This window comes from Peromyscus eremicus, chromosome 16_21, assembly GCF_949786415.1.
Source record: "Peromyscus eremicus chromosome 16_21, PerEre_H2_v1, whole genome shotgun sequence".
NCBI classification, from domain to species: domain Eukaryota; kingdom Metazoa; phylum Chordata; class Mammalia; order Rodentia; family Cricetidae; genus Peromyscus; species Peromyscus eremicus.
Window position 1 is genome coordinate 61,450,288 of NC_081432.1, and position 24,599 is coordinate 61,474,886.

At 53.9% G+C, this 24,599-nt stretch overlaps 3 protein-coding genes across 4 annotated transcripts; 1 reads left to right on the forward strand and 2 right to left on the reverse strand.

Annotated features, from left to right (window-relative positions):
* Positions 1-3,334: 3,334 nt before the first annotated feature.
* Positions 3,335-4,944, reverse strand: Tomm6 (translocase of outer mitochondrial membrane 6). The gene is made up of 3 exons (XM_059282122.1): positions 4,702-4,944; positions 3,792-3,892; positions 3,335-3,617 (listed from the first exon to the last, which is right to left on the reverse strand). Exons 1-2 carry the CDS (start codon positions 4,827-4,829, stop codon positions 3,796-3,798), a joined length of 225 nt encoding a protein of 74 aa, XP_059138105.1. The 5' UTR covers positions 4,830-4,944; the 3' UTR covers positions 3,335-3,617; positions 3,792-3,795.
* Positions 4,945-5,298: 354 nt separating this feature from the next.
* On the reverse strand, positions 5,299-11,548 carry Prickle4 (prickle planar cell polarity protein 4). The gene is made up of 7 exons (XM_059282121.1): positions 11,415-11,548; positions 9,270-9,409; positions 8,110-8,217; positions 7,316-7,453; positions 6,826-7,029; positions 6,062-6,263; positions 5,299-5,620 (listed from the first exon to the last, which is right to left on the reverse strand). The coding sequence occupies exons 2-7, from the start codon at positions 9,399-9,401 to the stop codon at positions 5,304-5,306; spliced, it is 1,101 nt and encodes a 366-aa protein (XP_059138104.1). The 5' UTR covers positions 9,402-9,409; positions 11,415-11,548; the 3' UTR covers positions 5,299-5,303.
* A 545-nt stretch (positions 11,549-12,093) lies between these two features.
* Frs3 (fibroblast growth factor receptor substrate 3) lies at positions 12,094-22,128 on the forward strand. Of its 2 annotated transcripts, XM_059282119.1 has the most exons (7): positions 12,094-12,181; positions 13,720-13,862; positions 15,658-15,746; positions 16,494-16,680; positions 19,031-19,192; positions 19,990-20,141; positions 20,768-22,128. In XM_059282119.1, exons 3-7 carry the CDS (start codon positions 15,681-15,683, stop codon positions 21,680-21,682), a joined length of 1,482 nt encoding a protein of 493 aa, XP_059138102.1. In that variant the 5' UTR covers positions 12,094-12,181; positions 13,720-13,862; positions 15,658-15,680; the 3' UTR covers positions 21,683-22,128. The 2 variants fall into 2 exon arrangements, with proteins under 2 accessions (XP_059138102.1, XP_059138103.1); XM_059282120.1 differs by lacking the exons at positions 12,094-12,181; positions 13,720-13,862 and adding an exon at positions 13,881-14,520.
* Positions 22,129-24,599: the final 2,471 nt, after the last annotated feature.

The following is a 24,599-nucleotide window of genomic DNA, read 5'->3' on the forward strand; positions in this document are numbered from 1 at the left end:
AATGAGGTGGACTGGTTGGCAGTGTCCAGAGTAAGCTGTGAGGTGGTTGACAGTAGTGCAGAATGAAAACTTGGGGCTGGGGGGTGGGGGTGGGGGGCAAGGGAGATCTGAAATTTGTTTTACTGATAAAGCTTTGTAAACTAATTTTATACAATTCATAAAATTTGGTGCCTTGTACTTAATTATGGTTTGCATGCGATTGACAAGTTAAGGGGAAGGGTTCCTTTTGTTATGTCAAGTGGCAGATGGCTCTGTAGTGTTTAAAGGATATGTGCTATCAGATTTTATAGAACATTCTAATCTCTTGTGTACAAATGCAAATTGTTCTTACCAGCAAGTTCTAGAGTTTCACTGTCCATGACTGTATTTGTAATCATCCATCAAATGGCTGTCTTTCAAGGCAACCAACATATACTGTTGTTGTTCTTTGCCTCTTGTATATGCCAAACATTAATGCTAGCCTTTTCTGGAAGGTGACCCTTTCCTGAATGTGTCTCACATCCCTATCTGGGGTTGCAGCTTATGTGTGGAAGGGTTTCCAGCTAGTTGGGAGAGCCAAATGATCAGAAAAGCCTTTATCAAAACCATGACTGAGGCTAGGCAATCAAGAGCAGTGGAATCTTCATCAATTCTAGAGTCCTTCTGCACAGACCATCAGGAAGCAGTGTAGGAAACAATCCCCTACATGTGAACCTCAAGATTGTAAGACAAACCAGTACACTGTGTAATATGCAGAGTGAGTGATGCAAAAATGATGTCCCTGTCACCGCCACCCTCAAGACTTCCTGGGCAGATGCAACTGGGATGGTGGTAGGTGGCTGTGGAAGGTGGTAGGTGGCTGTAGCAAGACCAGTCTGTTGAGTTAGGGCTCTTCAGGGTCTGGTTCTTTCACTCCAACCACAAGTTTCCTGCTGAGCTTGTGGGACTTCCCCAAAGGTGTTGACAAGCTCACCATTCAACGCACACTTGGAAACTGGGTCCCTCAGCCTAGTTCCTGGACTATTTAGGTGAAGAGTTATATCTTTGGGGCGAAATTTCCCAGGGTCACTTGGTTTTTCACCAGCTAAGTGTGGGTCTCTCGGGTGGTTCTCTTTTTGTCAGTGCTAAAGCGCCTTCTCAGGACTATGAGCTTGTCTCTTTCACAATCCTATCTGCTCTCAGTCCAGAGCTATCACTTGAACCTCTATGTACTTGTCAACTCACACGTGGCTCTAACACACCGTAGCTTAGCAGCTGTGAGGCAAGCAGTCACTTTTGTTAGCTCTGTCCATACTGATGCTGGCATGTTTCATTTAAAATACAGCTAGCTGCTGGCGAAGAGCTCATTTCTAGAGCACTTAGCTAGAGGCATGGGCTCCATCCAGCTCCACTAACCCCGTTTAAATGAAACTGCCAAACCAGCATTATGGCTTCAAAAAGCAACAGTAAACGTTACTTGAAATTATATCTTAAATGTGGAATGAAATTTCATTTCAATTATACTTTTGAAAGCTATCATGTCTTAATTCTGTCTAGATTCTGGTTTCAACACAGAAATTTTTTTTAACTAAATAGAACTACTCAGTTATAGGATCATATAGCATACTTTAAGGTTTCATTCTGTGAAAAAAAAAAAAATCAGGCTGCTATTTCCGAGCTTAGCCAAGGTCATGTGGGGGTCTGCGTCTGTCATGCAGCTTAGAAAGCCGCTTCCTCATCACCTTGTGGGCTTTGGAAGTAAGGGCTTCAAACCCAAGCCTTATCCTTGTATTCATATTCATGACCCTGCGTCGTCGTCGTCATCCCCCTCCCCCACCCCCACCCCACCCTTTCTTTTTTTTTTTGTTTTGTTTTTTTGTTTTGTTTTTTTGGTTTTCCGAGACAGGGTTTCTCTGTGTAGCTTTGCGCCTTTTCCTGGAACTCACTTGATAGCCCAGGCTAGCCTCGAACTCACAGAGATCCGCCTGGCTCTGCCTCCCGAGTGCTGGGATTAAAGGCATGCGCCACCATTGCCCGGCCCACTCTTTCTTTTAAGGCATGGTCTCACTTGTAGCCCTGGCTAGTCTCGAACTTACTATGTAGACCACACTGGCCTCAGAGGTCCACAGGCTCTGGGATTGTGTGCCATGAGGCCCAGATCTCTTAATGATTTCTAAAACAAACTTCAGAGTATCTGTGACTCAGAATAAATTCTAGGGTCTTGATTCATGTTAAGCCAATTCTAGGCCTGAATTTACTTATAGTTTCTCCTAGCCATCACCACATCTCACAGGTTTTACCTGATAAACATTCACAAGAAAATGGTAATCTCCACCCTATATATGGCTAGGCATGTAGCTCAGTAGAGTGCTTGCCTGGCAAGCCTAAAGCTCAGAGTTTGATCCCAGCACCACATAAAACCAGGCATAGTATATAGCACACCCATAATCCTAACAATTGGTTGGTTCAGGCAACAAGATAAGGAGTTCAAGGCCATCTTCAGCTATGTAGTTAAGTTTGAGGACAGCCTGGGCTACAGATAACCCTCCCTCAAAAAGCAAAACTTTCTCAATTGCCTCCCCCCCCCTTTTTTTGGTGGGTCTTTGGAGGTCAAATTCATGAGTTTTCTGCAGTGAGCTATGCTCCTAGGCCCCAGGAACTGATTGAATGAGATTTAATCTGCAGATCTAGGAAAGGGACAAGAAGTAACTCTCTCATGGTCATGCAGCTGTGGCCCAGTCACACTGACCCTTCCTCACTTATGCCGTCATCAAGACCAGCTCCAAAGGGGCCTTGGCACATAAAAGCAGTATTTATTTTTAAATGCCCAGTAAATTGACTAAAGAAAGCTATGGAGAGCCTATTTCTAGCACCACCTCATCCCACGGCCACAGGATTCTTCCCACGCTGGCTCGTGCTCGAGACCACCCGACAGTGGCACTGGCATTAACCTTGGGTAGGAAGCTGCTCCCCTGCGCCCACTAACGAGTTTGCCTCCACCCACGTGTCAGTGCCCTCTCCTGCCACCAAATCTGTCCCAACAACAGTGCCTCCCTAGTGCCTGGAAAAACCCACCCAGTGAATTCAAACACCAAACACCACCAAATGGCTTCCTCTAGGACTGCTCAACAGAAGAAGCCCGAGAATCGGCTTTGTAGCAGGTCTGCATCCCTGTGGAGTAGGTGGTTCCCTTTCAATTGCTTTTTTTCCTTTTCTCTCTTTTAAAAAGAGGCAAAACATCTCCATTACAATCTGTGTTTGGGGCTCATTCCTGTCTCTTGAGTGTGAAATACAAATCATGTTTTTTGATTTTTGTAAACCTGACTTTTTACACCTTGGTTTTGAAAGAAGTTTCTTATTAAAAAAATAAAACGTCTGTCTTTGTGTGCAGGCTTTATTTGAAATATTTTTCTCAAGAACCATCACTACTCCTCAGGACAAGGGCAAAGATCACCCTCTGCAGAAACTTGGGAACTGCACACAGAACTGTGCAGAAGCAACATCTCAGCTGAAGCTGGGGGCTGCCTGGGGGTGGAGGGGTAGGGTGGAGGTTCAGAGAAGGAGAGGTGTCAACTTCAGCTGCCACCAGGTAGTATCTTGTGGTCCTAGACAGCAGGCTGTCTTTGGGAAGTTTGAGTACAACACAGGAATTCCATTATCTGCAACCAGATAACAGGTGGTATTAAAAATGGGAAAACACAAAAAGAAAACTGCTTTCTCCTAGAAATCCAAGGGTGAGGATTTACACCAAGTCTCTGCTACTATTGCTAGCCTCATCTTTTAGGAACCTCCCCCGCCCCGAAATAGGCAGAGACGGAAAGTTAAGTGCTTACTTGGCTACACCCCTGGCTGAGGGGCCATCAAATCAATGTCACTCAAGTTCCTGGCCAGCCAAACTCCGGCGGCAAAGAGTCCCAAATTGAGGATCAAGTTCCTGGGTAGAGAATATACTTAATTAACACTGAAGTCACAGAGTCCCAAGAAGCTAATGACATACCATGGGAAGTTTCCCCTCAGCACCGCCTTCTGGAGTGATGATTGACACTTGATACGGTGGTTTGTCGCCCAATATGCACGTGACGATTTGGAGTTTACATCTATTCCTAGCACAAGCAAAGCCAACTTAGCACTCTTCAGGGCTAAAACACCTGTTTATGCGTTGGCAACCTCTTCCCTGCCTCCTAGGTCAGGGTGGCTTTTTTTGGGGGGCGGGGGTTCGAGACAGGGTTTCTCATGTAGTCCTGGCTGTCCTGGAACTCGATCTGTAGACCAGGCTGGCCTTGAACTCCCTGAGCTCCACCTGCCTCTTCTGGAGTGCTGGGATTAAAGGCGTGCGCCGCCGCCACCACCACCCGACTAGGGTGACTTTTTGTGTGTATGTGTGCGATCGTGCATGTTGACACAGTGCAAGTGTGGAGGTCCGAGTACAGCCCGCAGGAGTTGGTATCTCCTTCCACCTTGCGGGGCCCCAGGGATCGAATTCATGTCCTCAGGCTTGGCAGAAAAAGCTTTCACCCGCTGAGCCATCGCTACAGCCCAGGGCGACATTCTATATACCTTGAGAGCCACGTGACAGATGTCTTTTGCCACCAGAACATTTTCTGAGCCTACGGCCTCAACAAAACACAAAAGACACCATGAGACCACTATGTTGTCAGTGAGGTAAAACCCCTGGGAATGCCAGCCTCACCAGGAAGGGAAATGTAAGTTTATGAGGACCAGAGAGAAGCCAGCCTCGGTTACCTCCGGAAGTCGTTCCGATCGGTGGCGAAGCGGTAGACGCCGCGGAGCCAGTCTCCTACGTTGTCTGGAACCTCGGGGGCCTCGTTGGCCGAGCCGGAGGCGCTCACCGTCATCCCACTAGAAGCCATAACAGCACCGAGCACCTCCGCACAGGCTGCGCGCGGCGCAGAGTCGGCGCAGGTCGATCGCGCAACTTCCGACCCTGCACTTCCGCCGGCTGGTGGTAACAAGCGAGAAGGCCCGCCCCCGGCGCTCCCACCAGTTCAGAGAACTTGAAATCCAGGCCGGAGGTGGAGGCCCTACTTGCTGCCCCACCTCCCGGTGCCTGGAGCCTGTTACCGTGCTGTTCCACCACTCCGTTAGTTTACGCAAGGTGCTGACGGTGGGGCTATCCCAGCCCGTGGGGATAGGGGCTAGCTCACCCAGGAAGTTCTGGGTAGTGGTGTGTCCCCAGGAAAGTTTTCTTCAGGTTAGAGCGCGTGCAGTGTGGATGGGACTGTCCCGCGTGCCTGCCTTCAGTCCCGGGTCTTTTACACAGCAGAGTCTTGTTATCCCGCTTCACAGGTCCCCCATGCCACTACCCTGATCTCTGGGCCGCGCCACTAACAAATGGTGCAGTGCTTCCTGGAGATGTCTCTGTCCTCTGCCTGGAGGTTTTCCGGGGTCTTCCAGGGACCTGGAAGGCGCTGGCCGAAGAAAAAACCTTCGGGTTCCGACTCAGAGGAAGAGGAGCAGGTGGGGCAGGGGCTGTCCTCTTTGGGGTTTCTGGGCGTCTGTGGGCGGTCCTGCCTTTTGGACGCCCCGCTCGGGGTTTCTAGGGTGGGGCTGGCGACTGTAGAGGGAAGCGCAGCTCGGGAGGTGATTTTGTCATCCGAGGAGGCACAGTTCCAGCTGATGCGTGGATCGGGTCTTGTTTCCCCTGTTTCGGACCGGTTAGAAATGCCCATCTCAGAGCCCCCAAATCCCTGGGCTAGAGGCGGGCCAGGGCTGCGTGCAGCCTCCCGCCCCGCCCCAGGCTGTGCCGTGCGCGCCGCCGCCGCCGCCCGCCTACCCCAGGGGCCCCCGCCTCCGTCCACCAGTGGGCGACCGCGTCCCCCGCCCGGGAGCGAGTCTGGCGCTGCAGCCCCGCCGGGTGGGTTCAGGAGGCCTTCGGAGCGCGCAGGCCAGGGACGCGCGGTGAGAGCTACGGGCCCCGTTGCTCGCGTCTGGGGGTTGCGGTGGGAGGACGGGGCGCTGCTGGAGTGGGCAGGACAGCATGGGGATGGGACCAGGGGTTCCGACCCGGGAGATTACCCCCTTCTATGTTTAGCCTAAGCCGCCGCCCCCTCCCCCTTTAGATCTGCACCGTCCCCTCCTTTACCAAGGGACGCCTGCCCTTCCAGTGCCCCTGAGCTAGAGCCTGCACTCTGGTAGCGGCTCGCGAAGCAGCTGGGGCAGCAGGGACTGCCCCCGGGCAGGGCATAACGTCCTGCACCCAGAGGCCCGGCGCAGTCTTGGCAGCAGAAGTGGTTCTCGTGCCAGCGCCGTCCCTCGGCCTCGGTGCAGCGCTGAGAGAAGATCAGCTGGGAGAGGTTGAGGAAAACGATTGATTCCTTCACTCATTCATTCATTCATCCACCCAGTAACGACGCCTTATATCCATTAACGATTGGAGTACTTTGTCATTCTTGGATTCAGGGAGGGTGACTGGCTTTGGCCGGATCCTCTGCGTAGCAGGTGGTACGGCCAGAAGTTGGACCCCAGAGCTTCCCTGACTCCTATCCCAAGGCTCCTACTGTCTTTAATGTTATGTTAGAGTCTTTCTAGCATGTTCAAGCTCCGCACTGAGCATCGGCATAGTGATGAGATAAATATCTATTCAAGAATCTAGAAATGTTCTGAGTCCAAACTAATTTAAGGATCTCTGCTTGCACTGGGGGAGAGCAGAGGTAAAGGCAGCAGGTCCCACATGCCCAGAGCTCGGGAGAGAACACAAGGCAAGAGAGTGGCCCTGGCTATTTCCTAGTGCTCTCTACCCTGTTTCCCACTTCTATTAGGAGACCTTACAGCCTGGGAAGGTGTTCCCTGCGCCCGCATTGCTTCCCCAGGGAAGAATTACCCTAATGTCTCCCCTGGGTGCTCTACCTGGTCACAAGCAGGACATCGAGGTCGCAACAGCTCTGCATGATGGCGGCCACAGTAGAGATGCCCATCGTGGTAAAAGTAGATGAGGTTTATCAGGGCCTGACCACAGGCCTGGCAAGCAAAACAAGGTCTGTGCCAGCAGCACCGCTCACCGGCCCTGGCCGCAAACACCCCATACTCTCCTGGATTCAGCAGCTTCTTGCACTGTCAAAGTAGAGGCACTGGGCTGGTCAGAAGGCGAACTTTCTGAGCTTCTCTCGTGCTCCTCAACCACACCCCCAATCGGGTTGTTCGTATGGTGCTACAGGCCCATCTCCACCACAGAGGCCAACTCCCCAAACCTGGCTTTCCCCTTTCCCTAACATTTACCAAATCACTGATCCTGAAAACATTTCTCCACTAAACTCCCAAAACCCTTGCCACAGACGTGAAAGAGCAAAGGGTAGAAGAAGGGGAGGCTCGGGGCAGAGAGAGGAGAGACACTCCCTACCTTCTCACAGGTGTGTCCTTCAAGCTTGGGAGGTAGCAGGCGGGCCACCCCCTGCCCTAGGGATTTCTGCTTCCGCTGGGCACAGAAGAGTCGCAGTTGGGCCAGTTCCTCCTCCCCTAGGGCCAGACAGTAGCGCTCCTGCAGAAACAGGCCCCGAGCACCCAGACCTCGGTCAGAGCACCACTAGACGCAAGGTTCTCTAAGGCTTAGATGCTGATCAGAGGGAGTGACAGGACCTTGGGACAGAACAGTGGACGTGCTCAGGAGGGAGGGAAGAGAACACAATTAAGGGCTTAGTTCGCTGTGTGCCGGGAGATGGCCGTCACTCAGGGCCGCATAACACTTAGTACCATCACCAGACAGATACAGTGGCTCTCGTCCCCATTGAGCTAGACCTCAGTATCACTTTGACTTCTGTTTTCTCCGCTTCATAGATTGTCTTGCCTCCCCTAGTAAATTGTAAGCCTTTCGGCTGCACGTGGTGGGGCCTCAATAAATACTAAACAACCATATTTCTACATTTGTGCATTCCATTCTTGATTTCAAATGCCGTTTCATGTCCATTTTCCCATTTGCTCTTGAGCTAATCACTGTGACACGCAGAACACGTATTACTGTACCTGTTATTAGGTGTGGAAACTCAAGCTACGGGGAATTATTTCCTCCAGCTGCTGGCAGAACTGGGCCTTTTAGTCCTGTCTCCTGAATTCTAGACCAAGACTTTCTACACAGTACGTAACAAGGTGTGGAGAGAGAGCGAAGGAGGAGAGAGGGGAATCAGAGGGGTGACCCACATCACTGTCCTGTGGAGGAAGCTGCTGAAGGAGGGTCCGAAACCCAGGCCAGTTTGAGGCTTGGCTGATATCCAGGCAAGGCGGGCCCAAGCTTGAGCCTGGAGGAACCTGAGGAGAGACAGGAGGAGAAAGGGGGCTAGGTTTTCCCCTTCCTTGTCCTTATCACTTTCCCTCCATCTATAGCAACTCCCAAGCGCCCCTCTCCACTTGGAGGGGAACCCTTCCTGTCTGTCACTAAGCAAGAACAGTAGGTCAGCTGGTCGTGGTGGCACAGGCCTTTAATCCCAGAACTCAGGAGGCAGAGGCAGGCGGATCTCTGTGAGTTTGAGCCTGGTCCACAGACTGAGTTCCGGGACAGCCAGGGCTATGAAGAGAAACCCTGTCTCAAAAAACCAAAAAAAGAAAAAAGGAACAGTAGGTCCACTCCTGATCTGTGGTCTGCCTGGAAGGAACCCCCCAAACACCACTCCATGTATTTGGAGCTCTCCCGTTCACTGTCCCTGACGACTCAGACAGACCGAGGAGAGGTACTATGTGTTTGCAGGAATGAACTCCTGAGAAGAGAACAGGCCTACAGAGTTAGGCAAAGCTGAGGGGTGTGCATCCCCACAGTCCCACCAGCGGGAGGCTGAGGCAGGAGGACTGAAAGTTCAGGTGCTGAAAAACAAGATCCTGCCTCAAAGTGGGGGAGAGGGACAGGGAACAGCAAGGCGGCTCAGCCCGAGTTGGATCCCCTGGCCCCACACAGTGGAAGAACAGAGCTGACTCCCACAGGTTGTCCTCAGACTCCACACGAGTCGTGGAACACACACATACACACACTAAGTAAGTATTTAACCAAGCTTGGGTTTTCTTTGTTGTTTGTTCTGTTTGAGACAAAGTGTCTCTCTGTAGCCCCAGGTAGCCTGGAACTTGATACTCAGCATATAGACCAGGCTGGCCTTGTACTCACAGAGATCTGCCTGCGTCTGCCTCCTAAGTACTGAGACTAAAGGTGTGCACACCACACCTGGCTAATAAAGGTTTGGCTGGGTTTTTTTGTTGTTGTTTGTTTGTTTTTTAAACAGAAAGAAAAATGCAGACTATCTCCTGGTTGGTAGAAGGGGAATGGGGGCCAGAGGCTGAGAGCATGGTGGTCTCAGAAAGAGTGGGTCTCCTACCTGAACAGAGGTTTCCTCATAGCCCTCCACTGGCTGGTGGCCTGAGTCACTGTCTGAGTTGACTGGTGGATCTGGCTCCCTGAACATAGGGCTGTCCTGTTGGAGGGACCAGTCAGAATCCCGAACTGACATTGGTCTGCCTGAAGAAACGCACAGGGACACCTCCTTCAGCGCGTCTTCCCAGCATGCCAGGCAATGCAAAGCCCTCCACAAGTGCTGTCGCACAGGCCTGTCAACAGCCGGGGACTCGGGTGGCACTGTCCCCATTTTACAGATGGCCAGGCTGGGGTTCAGAGAGCACTGATAGATAACCAAGGTCAAACATCTGATAAGTGGCAAAGTCAGATCTTTGAGCCCCTGGGTTTGTGAAGTTCAGAATTCTTGGGTCTTGCAAAGCTGGGTGTCGCAGGAGAGGGGGGCCACAGTGCAAGGGACCATTTTGCTCTCTCGTGAGCCTCTGGGCAGGCTGGACCTCTCCTACTCACCTTCCCAGTCTTCCCAAGGTTCCTCAGTGAACCCTCCCTCCCCCGACACACCTGCCTCCTCACTACACCCTACTCAGGCTGCATATTTCCAGCTATGCACTTTTGGAGCCTGGTTGAAGGTCTCCTCACCAGGAACCTTCCTCAGCTTCTCTGGCCTGCACCGGTTCCCCCTGCTGAGTGCTCAAAGGAAGCGTAGGCAGTAGCCCCGAGTTAGCGCCCAGTGTTTCCTCACCTAGTCTAAATGCCTCAAAGGTACAAGAAAACTTGTCCACTCATTCTCCGTGATCAAACCCACAGCCTGCCACAAACCAGGCAAGCCCTCTTCCACCAAGCTATACCACCTGCCTTTAAAGCAATACAAGGTAGGGTGTCATAGCGCCAAGGCTAGCCTTGAACTCCTCATCCTCCTGCCTGGACCTCCAAAGTGCAGAAGTGCAAGGCATGGACCACCACACCCAGCTTTATAACAGCAGTGTTAGTGGATAGTCCTAGTGTACCTCTTTAGGCACAGTTAAAGTGGGGTCACAGTGTCTCTGGGTGGGACTATTGAAGTCCCACCCAGATGGTCCCTGCTCTCGATGATGTAGGCTAGTGAGCAACAAATGTAACCAGAGAGAACAGGGTTCATGTGCATGTATTCTGGGTGAAGGGTTGGGTTGTGTGGCATGGTGATAGCCAGAGCAAACTTCTATGTTTATTCAGTGTCGGTGACTATTCTAGAAATTTCCATAAACAGTCCATTCTTACAGTCCATTGAAGCAGTTTCGTCTAAACGGTTTTACAGTTGAAAAACCAACCATCAACCAATCCATTGACCAATGAGCAAACTAGAAGGCTAAGTTTTTTGGGATTTGGGATGTAATTTACCTCAGAGCAGCAGCTAGGCTCAGGAGGACCAACAGTAAATCACTAGGCTTTGGGGTGTTGTGCAGGTTTCCTTTATAACCATCAGAGCGCCTCCCAATTCTAAACACCCCGTCAGTGCCCCTTCAGATGTCCAGTACCACCCTTCCCTCCTTCCTGGCTCCACACCCACCTGCTTCCTTCCTGTTAGTGCCCCAGGTCAGGTTTCCTGTGGAAGGTGGCCAGAATGGACTGTCCACACTCAGGAGTAGGAACAGCCACACCCCTTAGCGGCACTGTTTCAGCTCCATTAACAAGGGAGGGGGTGGTTCCTGGGGCCCCAGAAGGGGACTTGTACCCTCTTCCAGATTAGCTCTAGTTTGCATGGAACTGTCTGGCACAGAAATAACTATCAGAAATCAGACCTCTACCCATCACCCTTCCTGTCCCCCGCCACAGAGCAACCTAATTCATCTCCAGCTACCATTGGACCCCATCTTACTAATATGCTGGTTTCCTCTCATAATTCCCTCCTCTCTCCTTTCAGGTAAAAACAGGCCAAACACTGGCTCCCGCCTCTCGCCCCAGATGCAACCAAGCTCAGGGGTTCGGCCTCCCCAAACAACACCTATTCTTGGAAGGATGAGCCCCAGAGGCCCCAGGGACTGGAGAGCAGTAGACATGGGAGGGTGTCCCTGAACCAGAGGGAAAGGGAGGGGCGTGCACATTTTCATAAAGTGGCCTCTCGACAGAGCCCCAAAGTTTCCCTAGGACTTTGCAGGTCCACCCGCAGGGCGGAGGCTCGACGTGTGCTTACCGAGTTCGCTTGGGGTCCCTGTCTAGCTGCTGGTTTAGGAGTGGGGACTCAAAGACTCTCCGGCAGGGGTCTCAGAGTGGCCAAGTGCAAGCGCCCGCGCCGTTCTGGGGGGACCCGCCGTCGGGCCACGCCCCCAGTGGTCCCGACCAAATGGGTGCTGCAGCCTGAGGAAGGCGCCCGCGGGTCTCAGGGCGGGAAGGGCGCCGGTTTCCATGGACTTGGCGACGCGATGCACCACCGCCGAGCCGCCAAGGGTCCGAGTCTCTCGGCCGGCCCCCGGCCTCAGCCCCGCCCCCTCCGCGGGCCTCTCCAGCTCCTCCCCTCCGTCCCCAGCGGTCCCTCGCTACTTTCCCTCCGGGATTCCGAATCCTGCCCCGCTTCAGTCCTCCGCTCCGCTGTCTTTCGTGACTCTCTCCTGCTCGAGGGACTGCTGGTCCCCCGGGTCCCCGCCCCACCCCGCGCCGGGCCCCTTCTCAAGACAGGCCACGCCCCTCGGGAGTCCCAGTCCCCGGCCCCGAGCGCCCTCTGGCGTCTGCGCATGCTCTCTGCCCCCGACTGCAAAGTCCTCCAAAGGGACCTTCTAGGCTGCCTGCCGGTCGCCCCCGCTCGGGTCGGCCGGCCCGCAGCGTCTCGTTGGTGCAGCCGGCGACCTCCGACCCCGCGGGAGCGGGGCGTGGCGGGGCGGGAGGCCTTAGCTGCGGGCGGGCGGCGGCTGCTGCAGCGGGACCCGGGAGCGGGGCCCGGCGCCGCCCGGGCAGCGGGGCGATGTGAGTCGGGGCGCGGCGGGGCGGGGACCAGGCGGCTCTACCGAGGCCGTGTCGTGCCTCGCCGCAGTCTCCGCTCCTACCCGAGAAAGCCCCAAGCGGGCGGGCTAGCGGCGGACCCGAGGGCTGGGGGCGGGGATGCAGGCTCGGAGCGCGGCCGCGACCTCCGCATTCCGTCTGGGTAGCTAGAAAACCTGTAACCAGTTCTGCCTTTGGCTCCCCAGACCCCACCCTCTCCCCTCCCCCTGGTTACACCTTCGGGTCTCCAGGGTCCCGCAGAACCACCCCCCCCTCCCCCCCTCCCGCACTCACTCTCCCAACCCCCTGAAATACCCACAGACACATCTCGTTCTCCCCTCAGTGGCCCAAAGGCTTCCGCAGTCACCGTCCTGAAATTCCTCAGCCTTTTCATTCTCTCTGCACCATGCCCGATTCAGAATCCTTGCCCATCTTCTCCCAAGGCTTTCTATACATTTTCAGACCTCATACCTCCATCTAGTGCCTGGTCCCAATCCTACCTACCTCAGACCGGAGCCTCCCCGCCCCACCCAATGTAATCCCACTCAGTGGGTTATCTAATAATGTGTTGATATCTGGGAGTCGGAAAAGGTGCAACCCCTCCCCCATCGTGCATCCAGTAGCTCTTGGCTTCACATCCCTTCCCAACACCCTGTTGATAGTTTAAGCCCCCACGGTCTTTTCAGTACCTGCCTTTAGCCTGCACACACACCCTTCAGCCTGCTTCCTCCTTCCAAAGAATTAGCCAGACCAAGAATGTGGGGTTCTTTTACCTAAGAGTTGTGCAGGGATGCAGGGCTGGTGGGGGGGGGGGGGGGCACTGGGAAGTACTGGAACAGGAAGGAGGGATTTCAAGAGTTTTCTTCCGAGTCCTGGTTTGTTGATTCATCTACCTGGGGCTCAAATAATCTGAAAATTTGCCTCTTGTTGTAACTGGCCTTTCTGACAATAGGAACAGAAAGTCCAGCTTTCAAATGGGAAGTGCTTTCTTTATTAATACCTACTTCTGGAAGTTACTTCAACTAGAACTCCCATAGTTACAGATATTTCCTCAAAGAGGGGGGCAGGAGTTAGAGATGGTGGAGGGAGAATGACAGAGCCCCCCCCACACCCAGATATGTCATGGCAACAAAACATTCTAGAACGTTGGTTTTTCAGTCTTAAACAGGTGCTCTTGCTGAACTAGCATATTGTTATATTGTTCTGAGAAAGAAAACTTTTGTAGGATTAAAATTCTCTGCACGGTCAGATGATGGTCAGAGTGGCACTTGTACCAGGATTCAGAGGGGACTTCAATGGTGGCTGTGCTAGACATCTCAGAGTTCCTCGTCATTGGTCCTAGGGCTGAGAATTGGTGGTCCTTTCGTCTGAGATCTTGTGTTCATTGGTCTTTCTAGTAGGACCTAGAACCCATTAGGACCCAGACCAGATAATGGAGGTGGGATACGCTGATAAGTGTTTCATGAAGAGTTGGGGCTGAGGATAGGTTTCCATTAATGTCTGGTTTCTGTCTCCTGTGCTAGGTGAGCCCCAGTGTGACCCACAGGGATCCAGGTGACTTCTCTGCAGACTCTTTGCCATGACATCCCACCAAGGACGAGGGGAGTAAAGTGGGAATCCTTTCCCATGCCCCTCCCATGGTCGGCTCCCCAATGGCCTGGGTGAGGTAAGAACTGGGGCTAGGTGTCACTCTTGTAGAGTATGTTGGGAGGAATGTAGGGAACAGGTCAATGGGTTGTTCCAGGTTCTTCCAGAGCAGCAGAAGTTCCTGGATAATCCACAGCCTCATGGCTTTTTGCAGCAAAGTGAACCTCTTTAAACTGCTGGCGGGGCCTAGAGTGTCGCTCCACAGCGGAACACTTGAGTAGTGAGCACAGAGAACGGGATTGGATTTCCCACACAAAGACCAAAACAACAACAAAACCTCTTGTTGGGATCTGTCCAAGTATTTCTTGTTCCCTCAGGTCACAAAGGTCTGAGTGGTTTCCTCTCCATATTAAGGCAGAAACCTGTCTGTCGAGACCTGTCATCCAATTACCAGTATCCTGAAGGGAAAAGCTGGCTAAGGTCTCTAATCTCGCTTGGTCTTTGGGAAGAAAACAGCATTTTGTTAGTTGTTTTAGTTTTGGAGTGCTGGGAATTGAATCTGGTGCCTCATATAAAGTATCTACCCCTGAGCTACATGCTCAGTCCCAACATTTTTTTTTTTCCTCAGTGAAGAATTGCCTAATCAAGGTTTTAAAAAAATCATGCTAGTTTGAGCCCAGCCTGGTAGTATGTGCTCTTACCCCCAGCACGTGGAAAGTAAAGACAAGAAGATCGCTGTGAGTTCCAGTGTTCAGTCATTAAGGGTGGGTTTGTTCTTGGTGATGGTGGTGGTGGTGGTGGTGGAGGTGGTGGTGGTGGTGGAGGTGGAGGTGGAGGTGGTGGTGGTCGAGGTGGAGGTGGAGGTGGTGGTGGTGGTGGTGGAGGTGGTGGTGGTGGTGGTGGAGGTGGAGGTGGAGGTGGTGGTGGAGGTGGAGGTGGTGGTGGAGGTGGTGGTGGTCGAGGTGGAGGTGGAGGTGGAGGTGGTGGAGGTGGTGGTGGAGGTGGAGGTGGAGGTGGAGGCGGTGGTGGTCGAGGTGGAGGTGGAGGTGGTGGTGGTGGTGGTGGTGGTGGAGGTGGAGGTGGTGGTGGAGGTGGAGGTGGAGGTGGTTTGGCTTTGTTGTTGTTTTGTTTTGTTTTTTTGTTTTTGTTTTTTTCAAGACAGGGTTTCTCTGTGTAGCTTTGGAGCCTGTCCTGGAACTCACTCTGTAGCCCAGGCTGGCCTTGAACTCACAGAGATCCGCCTGGCTCTGCCTCCCGAGTGCTGCAATTAAAGGGGTGCGCCACCACTCCCGCCCGGCTCACTGTGTTTTATGATCACAGTGTAGCAACAGTTTACTTGAAGAGAATATCAGAAATACTAATTTCCGGTTGATAGTGGGGTGGGGCAAGGGAGGAAAGATAGAGCATGGACAGAGTGGAATGGGTAGGTGAAAATGAGGAAAAGAGAAAGGACCAAGATGGTGTCTGGGACACCCAAGTGACACCGTGTTTGGTGAATCCACATGAGGACCTCAGGCCGTCCTACCGCGGAGGCAGCCGCTCCCCGAGCCCCGTTACAGCCATGCTGCCTTGCTAGCTCAGGACTCCATCCTATCACTCCACGGGTCAGAATCCCGTGTGGTTTCCAGGGCCAGACTGACCGTTAACCTCGGAGAAGCTTGGCGTCCTCCCACTGCAGGAATTCTTAACTCTTTCTAACTTGAATTAATGTTTACCCCAAGCGTGTTTGGCTGTGGATTGAGAGAGGATTCCCTCAGGGTGTGTCTGTGTCACGCGGCCTCTCGGCCAGAGGACATGCTCACCGTGCAGTGTTCTGCTGAGGGCCGCTTGGCGGGCGGGGTGCTGGTGACCTGCTCATCCCTGTCTCTCCCTAGGGTGGATAGGCTGCTCTGACACCATGGGGAGCTGCTGTAGCTGCCTGGACAGAGACAGCGTGCCACACAACCACCCTACCAAGTTCAAGGTACCCAGACCCTCGTCCCACCTGAGTTCCCAGTGGCCGGCTCAGTTTAGGCCTCCGGTATCTCTAGGGAAGGGGAGAGAACAGGCTGTGGTCCGGGACTCATTAAGGCACCTTGTGCTTGGCTCTGGCTTCTGAGGTAGTTTGGGGGGGAGGGGGCGGTGCTAAGCTTTCTTTTTTATTTTTGGCTCTCTACGCCCCCCCCCCTTACCACCAAGAATAATGTGTTTTAAAGAGAGCGTGCATCCCCCCAAAGAAACTATAGTGGTGTTTCACTGAACCTTAGCTCGCACATCCCCTAGGAGGTGCCTTCTCCTCACACTGGGGTTTCTGGGGGCCAGTGTTTCTCCTTCCCGACTGGAGAGGGAGCCCTGGGCAGGAGGTTGGAGGTTGGAGGCTGGCTGTATTTGTTCTGCCTCGGGCCTGTCAGCAAGTCTTCCGACTTTGAGTTAGCAGTTAAACCCTTCCTCGTGGACATCCTGGCCTTTAAATATTGAGCCCCAAGAAGTCCTTGAACATTGAACAGCTAGCCACCTGGCCTTGGAGGTCAACAACCTCCTTGCTGTCTGTGCAAATGACAGAGAACTGTCATGACCGGTGGCACTGCTCTGTGTGACCCAAGGGAGCCAGCATACCTGTGGTACAGCTAAGAGCAGCTCAGTCTCCTGGCCCTAGCCCTGCATGACACTGCCTCCCAGTGGCTCAGACTTCCTGGGTTCTCTACTGACCCTGGCTCCACTCTCCCTCCAGGTGACAAACGTGGATGATGAGGGCGTGGAGCTGGGCTCGGGGGTGATGGAGCTGACCCAGAGTGAGCTGGTGCTGCACCTGCATCAGCGGGAAGCCGTGCGCTGGCCTTACCTCTGCCTGCGACGCTATGGTTATGACTCCAACCTCTTCTCCTTTGAGAGTGGCCGCCGCTGTCAGACGGGCCAGGGTGAGTACCCGCTCTGCCTCCAGGACAGGGATGTGAACTGGTTATAGAATTGGAGAATGGCCCTTAACATCCTACCCTCAGACAGCGGACTTGGTGGTGGTGCTCAGAGCAGGGAAGAGCCCAGCCAGGGGCCCACAGCCTGTTTTATGAGAATCACATGGACCCAGGCCAGTACTCTGCACTCCTCAGTCACTGCTGTTCCTCCGGGGAGCCTTTGGGGGAACACTTGTTGCACAGTCCATGAAGTAGCCAGTGCTCCTAGGCCAGAGCCTACCTAGGAAAGACAAACCACTGTTCCCATTGTTGCCATGGTTCCAGGGTCCTGCCGCCCTCGCGGTAAGGAAAAACCTTCTGAGCTACCCTGTCATACCCCCTGAGCCCATACACAGTGAAGAGGGTCAGGTGAAGACTGGGTGTGCTACCATGTCATACCCTCTGGGCCCATACACAGTGAAGAGGGTCAGGTGAAGACTGGGTGTGCTACCATGTCATACCCCCTGGGCCCATACACAGTGAAGAGGGTCAGGTGAAGACTGGGTGTGCTACCATGTCATAGCCCCTGGACCCATACACAGTGAAGAGGGGTCAGGTGAAGACTGGGTGTTCTGGACTGAGTGGCTTGGGATGGAGATCTGGGGAAACAGGATCTTGGGTCTCTCGTATACAGATTAACCTTCAAGAGCCCGACCTTTGTCTGCCGTCACCTGTGGGCAGTGGAGTGCCCTGGATCCCTGACATGTGCCCTCTGCAGCCGAGGTCGGGGGCAGAAGGTTGTTCCTTAGGTCTGGGCTTGCCTGTTAGGTCCAGATGTGGCTCAGCACAAGGAGTCCTTAGGATTGTGCTGCAGGTGAGCAGAGGTAGAGGAGATCAGTGTCTCTCCTGAGACAGTGACAAACCAGTGAGTCTCCGGGTTGACTGCTGTGAGGCCCTTCCCCCTCCCCTCATCCCTGTAGTGGGTACAGGAAAGCATGGCATGTAAGCAGAGAGGTGAGGCGGGGCAGTCTTGCTCCTGGCGAGATTGATCGACGCTTGGCACCTGAAAGGGCTTGTCCTGGTTCCCAGTGCAGGGCTTCTCCTGATACCAGGCTTTCTCTGACCAGCCCCCCCCCCACACCCTCCTCCCTCCTTCCCTCCCTTCCCTCCTCCTCTTCCTCCTCCTCTCCCCCACCCACCCCCTTTGTGATGGTCTTGTTATATGTGGCCTTCACTGGTCTCCAGACTCAAGGTAAGTCTCCTGTCACGTCCCAGTGCTGGGATCACAGCAGGTGTCACTGTCTCTTTGTGTCTTTTCCAGCTTTTACGTTTCCTGCCGGGATAGCCCTTTCTTTCCTCCCTATCGTTCTCATTCTGTTTCTACAAACTTCTGTTACCCTATACTAGGGCTGGTGGAGAACATTGTAATGGTAATACAATGTTCATTGTCCATGTTCCCATTTAACTGTATTTATCATTATGGGGCTGTGGTGCTGAGGGTTAAACCCAGAGCCTGTGCGTGCTAGGCAAACGTTTTACCATAGATTCCACGCCTCCTCCTGGTTTTTTGAGACAGAGTTTTAATGGGTAGCTCAGGCTAGCCCTGAACTTTGTGACTAACTAGGAGTGTGAGGTGCCATACCTGGTACTGTCTACCATTGCCGTGGATGTGTGCATAAGGTGTCCCTGTAGCTTCTCCTGAATCCCATGATCCTGTGTTACAGAGCTCCAGGCTAGCATCTTCAGAGCCATTGAATTCCAGGTGCTCAGCCCAGTCCTCCCACTTTGGGGACAGACTGGGCTTGGAAGGGCTTAGAGGCCAGCTGCACTCAGGAGCCGCAGGACCGCCTTGCCCTGTCTCTCTTCAGCTCTGCCCAACTTTTCTTTTTGCACAAGAACCCAAGCTCTGTGAGTGACCGATGTGCAGAGACAGGAGGCCTTTGCTTTCTGACTAGCCTTTGGGCTGAATGTTCTATGAATGATCTGAGAGTAGGTCAGACCCAACTGTCCTTAGAGGGCCGTGAGGTGGATTTGGCTACTTGCTGGACGAAGCTTACTTTTCCTGAGGGGCAGGGAGTGGTAGGAACAGGAAGACAGGGTAACCCTCTGTGGTTTCCCCTCACCCCAGAAGGCACCCATCCTTATGAAAACATCTGTACCTTGGAGAATATGGCTGCAGTGCTGGGTCTTGGGATTGATAGTGGGTAGTGGAAGAGCCAGATGCTTTGGGTTTACCCCGTCTGGGGTTCTGGGATGCCCCTGGGACAAACGCTCAGGAAGGGAGAAGCACCAGTGTGGGACTGGTGGAGTCAGGGACGGTTCCTTTTGACTAGTCAGTCGGGTGGGAGGAGCCTCACTACTTCTTTGCCTTCTCCAGGGATCTTTGCTTTCAAGTGCTCACGGGCAGAGGAAATCTTCAACCTGCTGCAGGACCTCATGCAATGTAACAGCATCAACGTGATGGAAGAGCCAGTCATCATCACCCGTAACAGCCACCCCCAAGAGCTCGACCTCCCCCGAGGGCCCTCACAGCCCACTGGTGAGGAGACCCCCACCCCAGGAACCCTAGGGTATATACTCATGAGCACAAGTCTAGGAGGCCCAAGTCAAGCTAGCAGGTAGGGGACAGCTGGATTGAGCCAGCTTTTCTGGACATTCAGCCATCATCAGAACCACTCCTGAGGATGGATCAGCCCTGGGCAGGGCCAATTGGGTGACTCAAGCTGGAGCTGCAGAGTCCTGGGCCTTGGGTTGACTAATGGTTGAGGAGCAGACAGGAAGACGTTGGGTTGCCATAGAAACAGCAGTCTGGAGCTTTTTGCTTCCTTCTGTCTCCTGGGCTGGGTATGTACAGCATGCACCTCTCCTGGCTTGCTGGTGCAGCCATCTCTGCCATGACTGTGTAGAGGTTCCCACAGTCTGTGCTTGCTGGGTCACTGAGTCAGACCGCACAGCTGCTATTGCTGTGCGTTCTCTGGCCTGGTCTGTGAGGACCAGAAGGGATAGAAATGGCCCTGTGTTTGTGGAGTGTCTGTGGTGCTCACTGGCAAAACTTGACTGGGGTCATGGGACAGTCCAGGGGTGGTGACAGGTGTACCTTCAGTGTTTAAAGGAAGGCTGTGATAGAGTAGGAGGCTGGGTCAGCCTCATGATGGCTTCACAAGGCAGGGCAGGGTTCGATTGCAGAGGTAAAGGAGAATGATAGGGCTTCCAGTTCAGTGTGGTTAGTCACAATAGGGGCCTTGAGAGTTGCAAGGCACCCCACCAATGTGTGCATGTGATTGTAAATGATTGTCAAGTGATTCCCATACCTCTCCCCTTGCCCGCCACCTCTAGGCTACACTGTCTCCAGCCTCTCCAATGGCTGCCCTGGCTGCCCTGGAGAGGGCACACGGTTCTCCGCTCCCCGCCGACCCTCCACAAGCAGCCTGCGACACCCCTCGCTTGGAGAAGAGTCCACCCACAACCTCATTGGCTCCGATGAGCAGGTGTGCACGTGGTGGGCTGCACTGTAGGTGGGGATGGTGTGGGAATTCGTGGGAGTCCAGCTCCGACCTGTGGAAGGGTTCTTGGGGGGAAGAGAGAGGAATGATGAAGTATTAGATAGAAATATAGACATAGATGGAAGAAAGACAGAGACACAGGATAGCTTCGGGAGGGCCCTGGGTCAATATCCAGCCACCCAGAGCTTTATTCAAAGGGGCTTTTTATAATATGCCAAGGGGAGAGGCAAAAGACCTCCCCCTTGCAAGATCAAAGCACAGATGTACAAAGTGTAGACCCTTCAAAACACCTGGTAACCATGCCCTTGGCCAAATCATCCCATTATGCAGCCCTGCTGGGTAAAGCAAGCCCAGAGTCTCTGACCTTGAGTAAGGCCTTACTAGGAAGCCTCTGTGGGCTCCCACAGGATGGGGCCTAGGAAAGATTGTGGGAAGGAACAGAAACTCAGTGGGCCCTTTCTACCCCCAGAAGGGTGGCAGCGTGTTGGGAGGTTTGGAGGCAGCAGAAGAAACTCTGGATCTTTTCCTGTCCTCTCTCATGCTGTCCCTCTGCCTTCCCCTTCCTCCCAGTCCTTGAACTCACTGTTTCACTTGGCTTCTTTCCCCTGCAGTCCCACACCTATGTCAACACACCGACTGGCGAAGAAGACCACCGCAGGAGTCGCCACTGCCTGCAGCCACTGCCTGAGGGCCGGGCACCCTTTCCACCACAGACCTGGGGTTCCGACCAGCGGGACCCACAGGTGTTCTTGCAACCAGGGCAGGTCAAGTTTGTGTTGGGCCCCACCCCTGCTCGGCGGCAGGTGATGAAGTGTCAGAGCCTCTGCCCCAGCATGCACGACCCTCCCCATCACAACAACAACGAAGGTCCTTCTGAGTGCCCAGCCCAGCCCAAATGCACCTACGAGAATGTCAGCGGGAGCCTGCGGCCAGGGGCTGGCTGGAGACTGAGCCCGGAGGAGCCAGGGTGGAGTGGCCTGGCCCACCGTCGGGCTGCCCTGCTGCACTATGAGAACCTTCCCCCGCTTCCCCCTGTGTGGGAGAGCCAAGTCCAGCAGCTGGGCGGGGAGGCTGGGGATGATGGGGACTCCAGGGATGGGCTTACACCATCCTCAAATGGCTTCCCCGATGGTGAGGAGGATGAAACCCCACTACAGAAACCCACCAGCACCAGGGCCTCTGCCCGTAGCCACAGCAGCTTCCCTGTCCCACTGACCCGCCGCCACCGAGGCTCCCCAAGGGTCTTCAACTTTGATTTCCGCCGGCCAGGCCCTGAGCCATCAAGGCAGCTCAACTACATCCAGGTGGAGCTTAAGGGCTGGGGCACAGACCGTCCCAAGGGGTCCCAGGACCCCTCGGTATCTGGAGCTCCTGGACCCACCCCACACCCTGCTCGCAGCTCAGACTCCTATGCCGTGATTGACCTCAAGAAGACCGTGGCCATGTCCAACCTGCAGAGGGCTCTGCCCCGAGATGACGGCACTGTCAGGAAGACTCGGCACAACAGCACCGACCTGCCTCTGTAGACCCGTCCTCCACCTGCCTCTGCTCCTGCAGGGAGACCTCCACCTCACCCAGCAGCCCAGGACTCACGGCTGCTTTGCAGAAGACGCTGGGGTGGACCACGTGTTTCCCTGCATTGCTGGAGTCCCCAGGGATGTCAGCCACCGAGAGTCCAGTTCCCCAAGCTGGGGAGGGGAGAGGGTGAGCTGGAGAGGAGGGAGCCGTGGTGTAAACTGTGAAGGGTTCCCAAGGTTGCATTTTGCACCCTTCCCTAATGTCCATTTGTCTAGTCTGTCAGCTGTCTGTCTGTGTGTGGTTTCTTTTTCTTTTCTTTTTTCTTTTTTTCTTCTTGGTTGGAGTTTTGAAACATTTTGTACCTGATGATTTTATTTATCAGTTTATTTTTCTATTTATTGTTTTAAATGTAACTTAACATATTTATTATTAATATAATTATTTTTAAATTCTGCCTCAGTGAGTGCAGTCACTTGTGCTGTCTTTCCTGGCAGGGGTCTAGAGAGCAGAACAGGCAGGCCTCATAGAGAGAGGGCCTTCATTCTGGCCAATCCAGGGCTGTGGTGAAGTCTGTGGTCATTGCTGTTTCTTCTCGAAGAAGCCCCAGCATAAAACTTAACAGTTGCCAGGGATGGACGAGCTCTTGCAAAACAAGTCCCCATTGCTGGGAGCCCAGATGCAGAAGGAACCTGGAGATGAAACTCACCTCACAGGCTAGCATGGACCAGGGAGAGGAGGAGAACCATTTTACAAGACTCCTCTGCAGCCCCTCAGGGAAGCCCTAGGGACTACTGCTGTCTCTTAGTATGTTGGCCCAAAGGTAGACCACAGCTTCTCCTCAAACACCCCAGCACAGCTGAGCCCAGGCCAGAACCTTCACACAGGATTTTGCTAAAATCCCAGAAATAGCTCAAGGAAAACCATATGACAGGTGACTAGCCTTTCAGCTTGTCGTTCAAGGCCTTCCTAGAGAACCACCTCAGGATGGGGCACCCAGGGGTCTCTACCACTCTTCAGGCCCAGTAGGCCCAGCAGACCTCCTGCCAAACCCCGTCACTCAGGCCACCTGGTGCCCTCTTGTGGCAGGGACTCCATTCTTCCTCAGGCTGTTTGTGCCTCCTCCCTGAAGCCTGAGAGGAGAGCCAGTTTGCCCAAGACCTATAGACGGTCCTTTTCTCTGGGTGCGTTTTGTGTGCCAGCTCCCTGTCCTGTGCAGTGAGCATGTGGCCCTCTTCACCAAGGCAGCAGTCCAGGAAGGGGCTCACTGCCTTCCCTCTGCCTCTGTCTGGCCTCTTTTCTTGGACCTCTTCTGTGTGGGGAGTAGACTGAGAACACCCTCCTGACCATGGATGTTACTTATATTTTCTAAATGGACAAGGAGGGCTGGTCACAGCAGGATTGAGAGAGTCCCCTCAAGCGGGGCCCAGCAGGATCCAAGAGCAGACTACTGCCTTACCCAGGAGCTGCTGGCCACAGACCCTTCTCCCTCCTCCGCCCTGTTGATCTCTGAACCGGAGGATAACTCTCTGCAGAACAGACTCACTTTGGCACTGTGGCAGGTGTTCCTGGCCTTTGCAGCCTCTACTCCTGTGTCCTCCAGCACACACCTCTGTTCTTGCGGCTTCTAGTCAGGAGGGCTTGTGTCTATACACAGGAAGGTCAACTGAGGCCCAGGGGGACAGGGTGGAGGAGATACGGCTGTGCCAGGATCAGGCCTTGGGACCCTGGCCACACTTCAACAGTTATGGGTCCATGCTGACAGACTGGCTCCCCCCCCCCCCTCGTCTCTTGCCCTTTTTCTCTCCTCTCCCTCCACTCCTGTGGGAATGGAACCCAGGGCAAACAGTCCATGCTGAACTACACCCCCAGTCCTCCAGACTCCTCCACACAGCCGAGGGACACTGCCAAGGGGTGCCCAGAGGCTGCTGTAGTCAAGAGACCAGATTCTGTCCCTGGCTCTGCCACTCTGCAGGGTTAAGCAAGTGGGCCTCACTCTGCACCTGGAAGATGCGGAGCTAACAGGACAAGTAGCCAGCCAGATGATGAACGGGGTTCCACTTTGAAAGTAGACAGATGTCAAGTATGGCGCCTTGAACCTTTAGTCCCAGCACTTTGGAGGTAGATGTAAGCGGACCTCTGAGTTTGAGACAAGCCTGGTCTGCACAGCCAATTCCAGCCCAGCTGAGATATATAGTAAGGTCCTGTCTGAAAAGCAAGGAGCCCAGCTGTTCCTGAGGACGACAAGCAACAGTTGTCCCCACTCTTGAGGCCCCCCACTTTAGACTTGCTGCATTCCTTTAGAGAGCCTTGTCCTTGTTCTCGTGGTTCCAAAGGCTGCTCTGACTCCCTGGGTCCCCCAGAACAAGCCACCATTGCTTCAGTGGGAAAGTCCAAGACACAGGCCCCAGAAGTTGGACCCCAGCCCAGTGGGGCCCTCAGCCTTCCCCCTCTGCCTCTGACCCACATCCACTACAGGAATGTTCCTCTCCCAGGGACAGGGTAGAGCATGAGAGGACTGCTTTCCTACAGGAAGGGATGGACAGGCGAATGGGCGCAGTGCCCAGGAGGGTAACAGCTGCCCTTGTGGTGGGACCTGTCCCTCAACAGTCAGGGCTGGAGCTTAGATGGAATCAGCCATGTTGTCCAAAAATCATCAGCCAACATTAGCGGCTGGACACTCCCTTCTTTAGAAGCAGGCGCTGCTGGCCCCCTGGGCTTCCCTCAGGAAAGGACAGGATCCAGCATCCTGTCTGAGTGACATTTCAGGTCAGACCGGAGAGGCCCTCCCGAAACCCATCCCTGTGAATAACAAGGCCTCACCGAATACACACCGAGCGGCTTTCCACAGAGGTTGAGACCATTTGTCTCTGTCAGGCCTCCCTGGGCAGGTTTTGTTATCGCTGTGTCCAGGAGAGGAAATAGGCC

Coding starts and splice junctions, on each gene's coding strand:
- Tomm6 (XM_059282122.1), bottom strand. CDS start 4,829: ATGGCTTCTAGTGGGATGACGGTGAGCGCCTCCGGCTCGGCCAACGAG. Junction 3,893..4,701: donor GATCGGAACGACTTCCGGAG/GTAACCGAGGCT, acceptor TTCTCTACCCAG/GAACTTGATCCTCAATTTGG.
- Prickle4 (XM_059282121.1), bottom strand. CDS start 9,401: ATGTCAGTTCGGGATTCTGACTGGTCCCTCCAACAGGACAGCCCTATG. Junction 7,030..7,315: donor AAGGACACACCTGTGAGAAG/GTAGGGAGTGTC, acceptor CTACTTTGACAG/TGCAAGAAGCTGCTGAATCC. Junction 5,621..6,061: donor GGAAGGGCAGGCGTCCCTTG/GTAAAGGAGGGG, acceptor GGTCCGAAACAG/GGGAAACAAGACCCGATCCA.
- Frs3 (XM_059282119.1), top strand. CDS start 15,681: ATGGGGAGCTGCTGTAGCTGCCTGGACAGAGACAGCGTGCCACACAAC. Junction 16,681..19,030: donor CCGCTGTCAGACGGGCCAGG/GTGAGTACCCGC, acceptor TGCCTTCTCCAG/GGATCTTTGCTTTCAAGTGC. Junction 20,142..20,767: donor TCATTGGCTCCGATGAGCAG/GTGTGCACGTGG, acceptor TTTCCCCTGCAG/TCCCACACCTATGTCAACAC.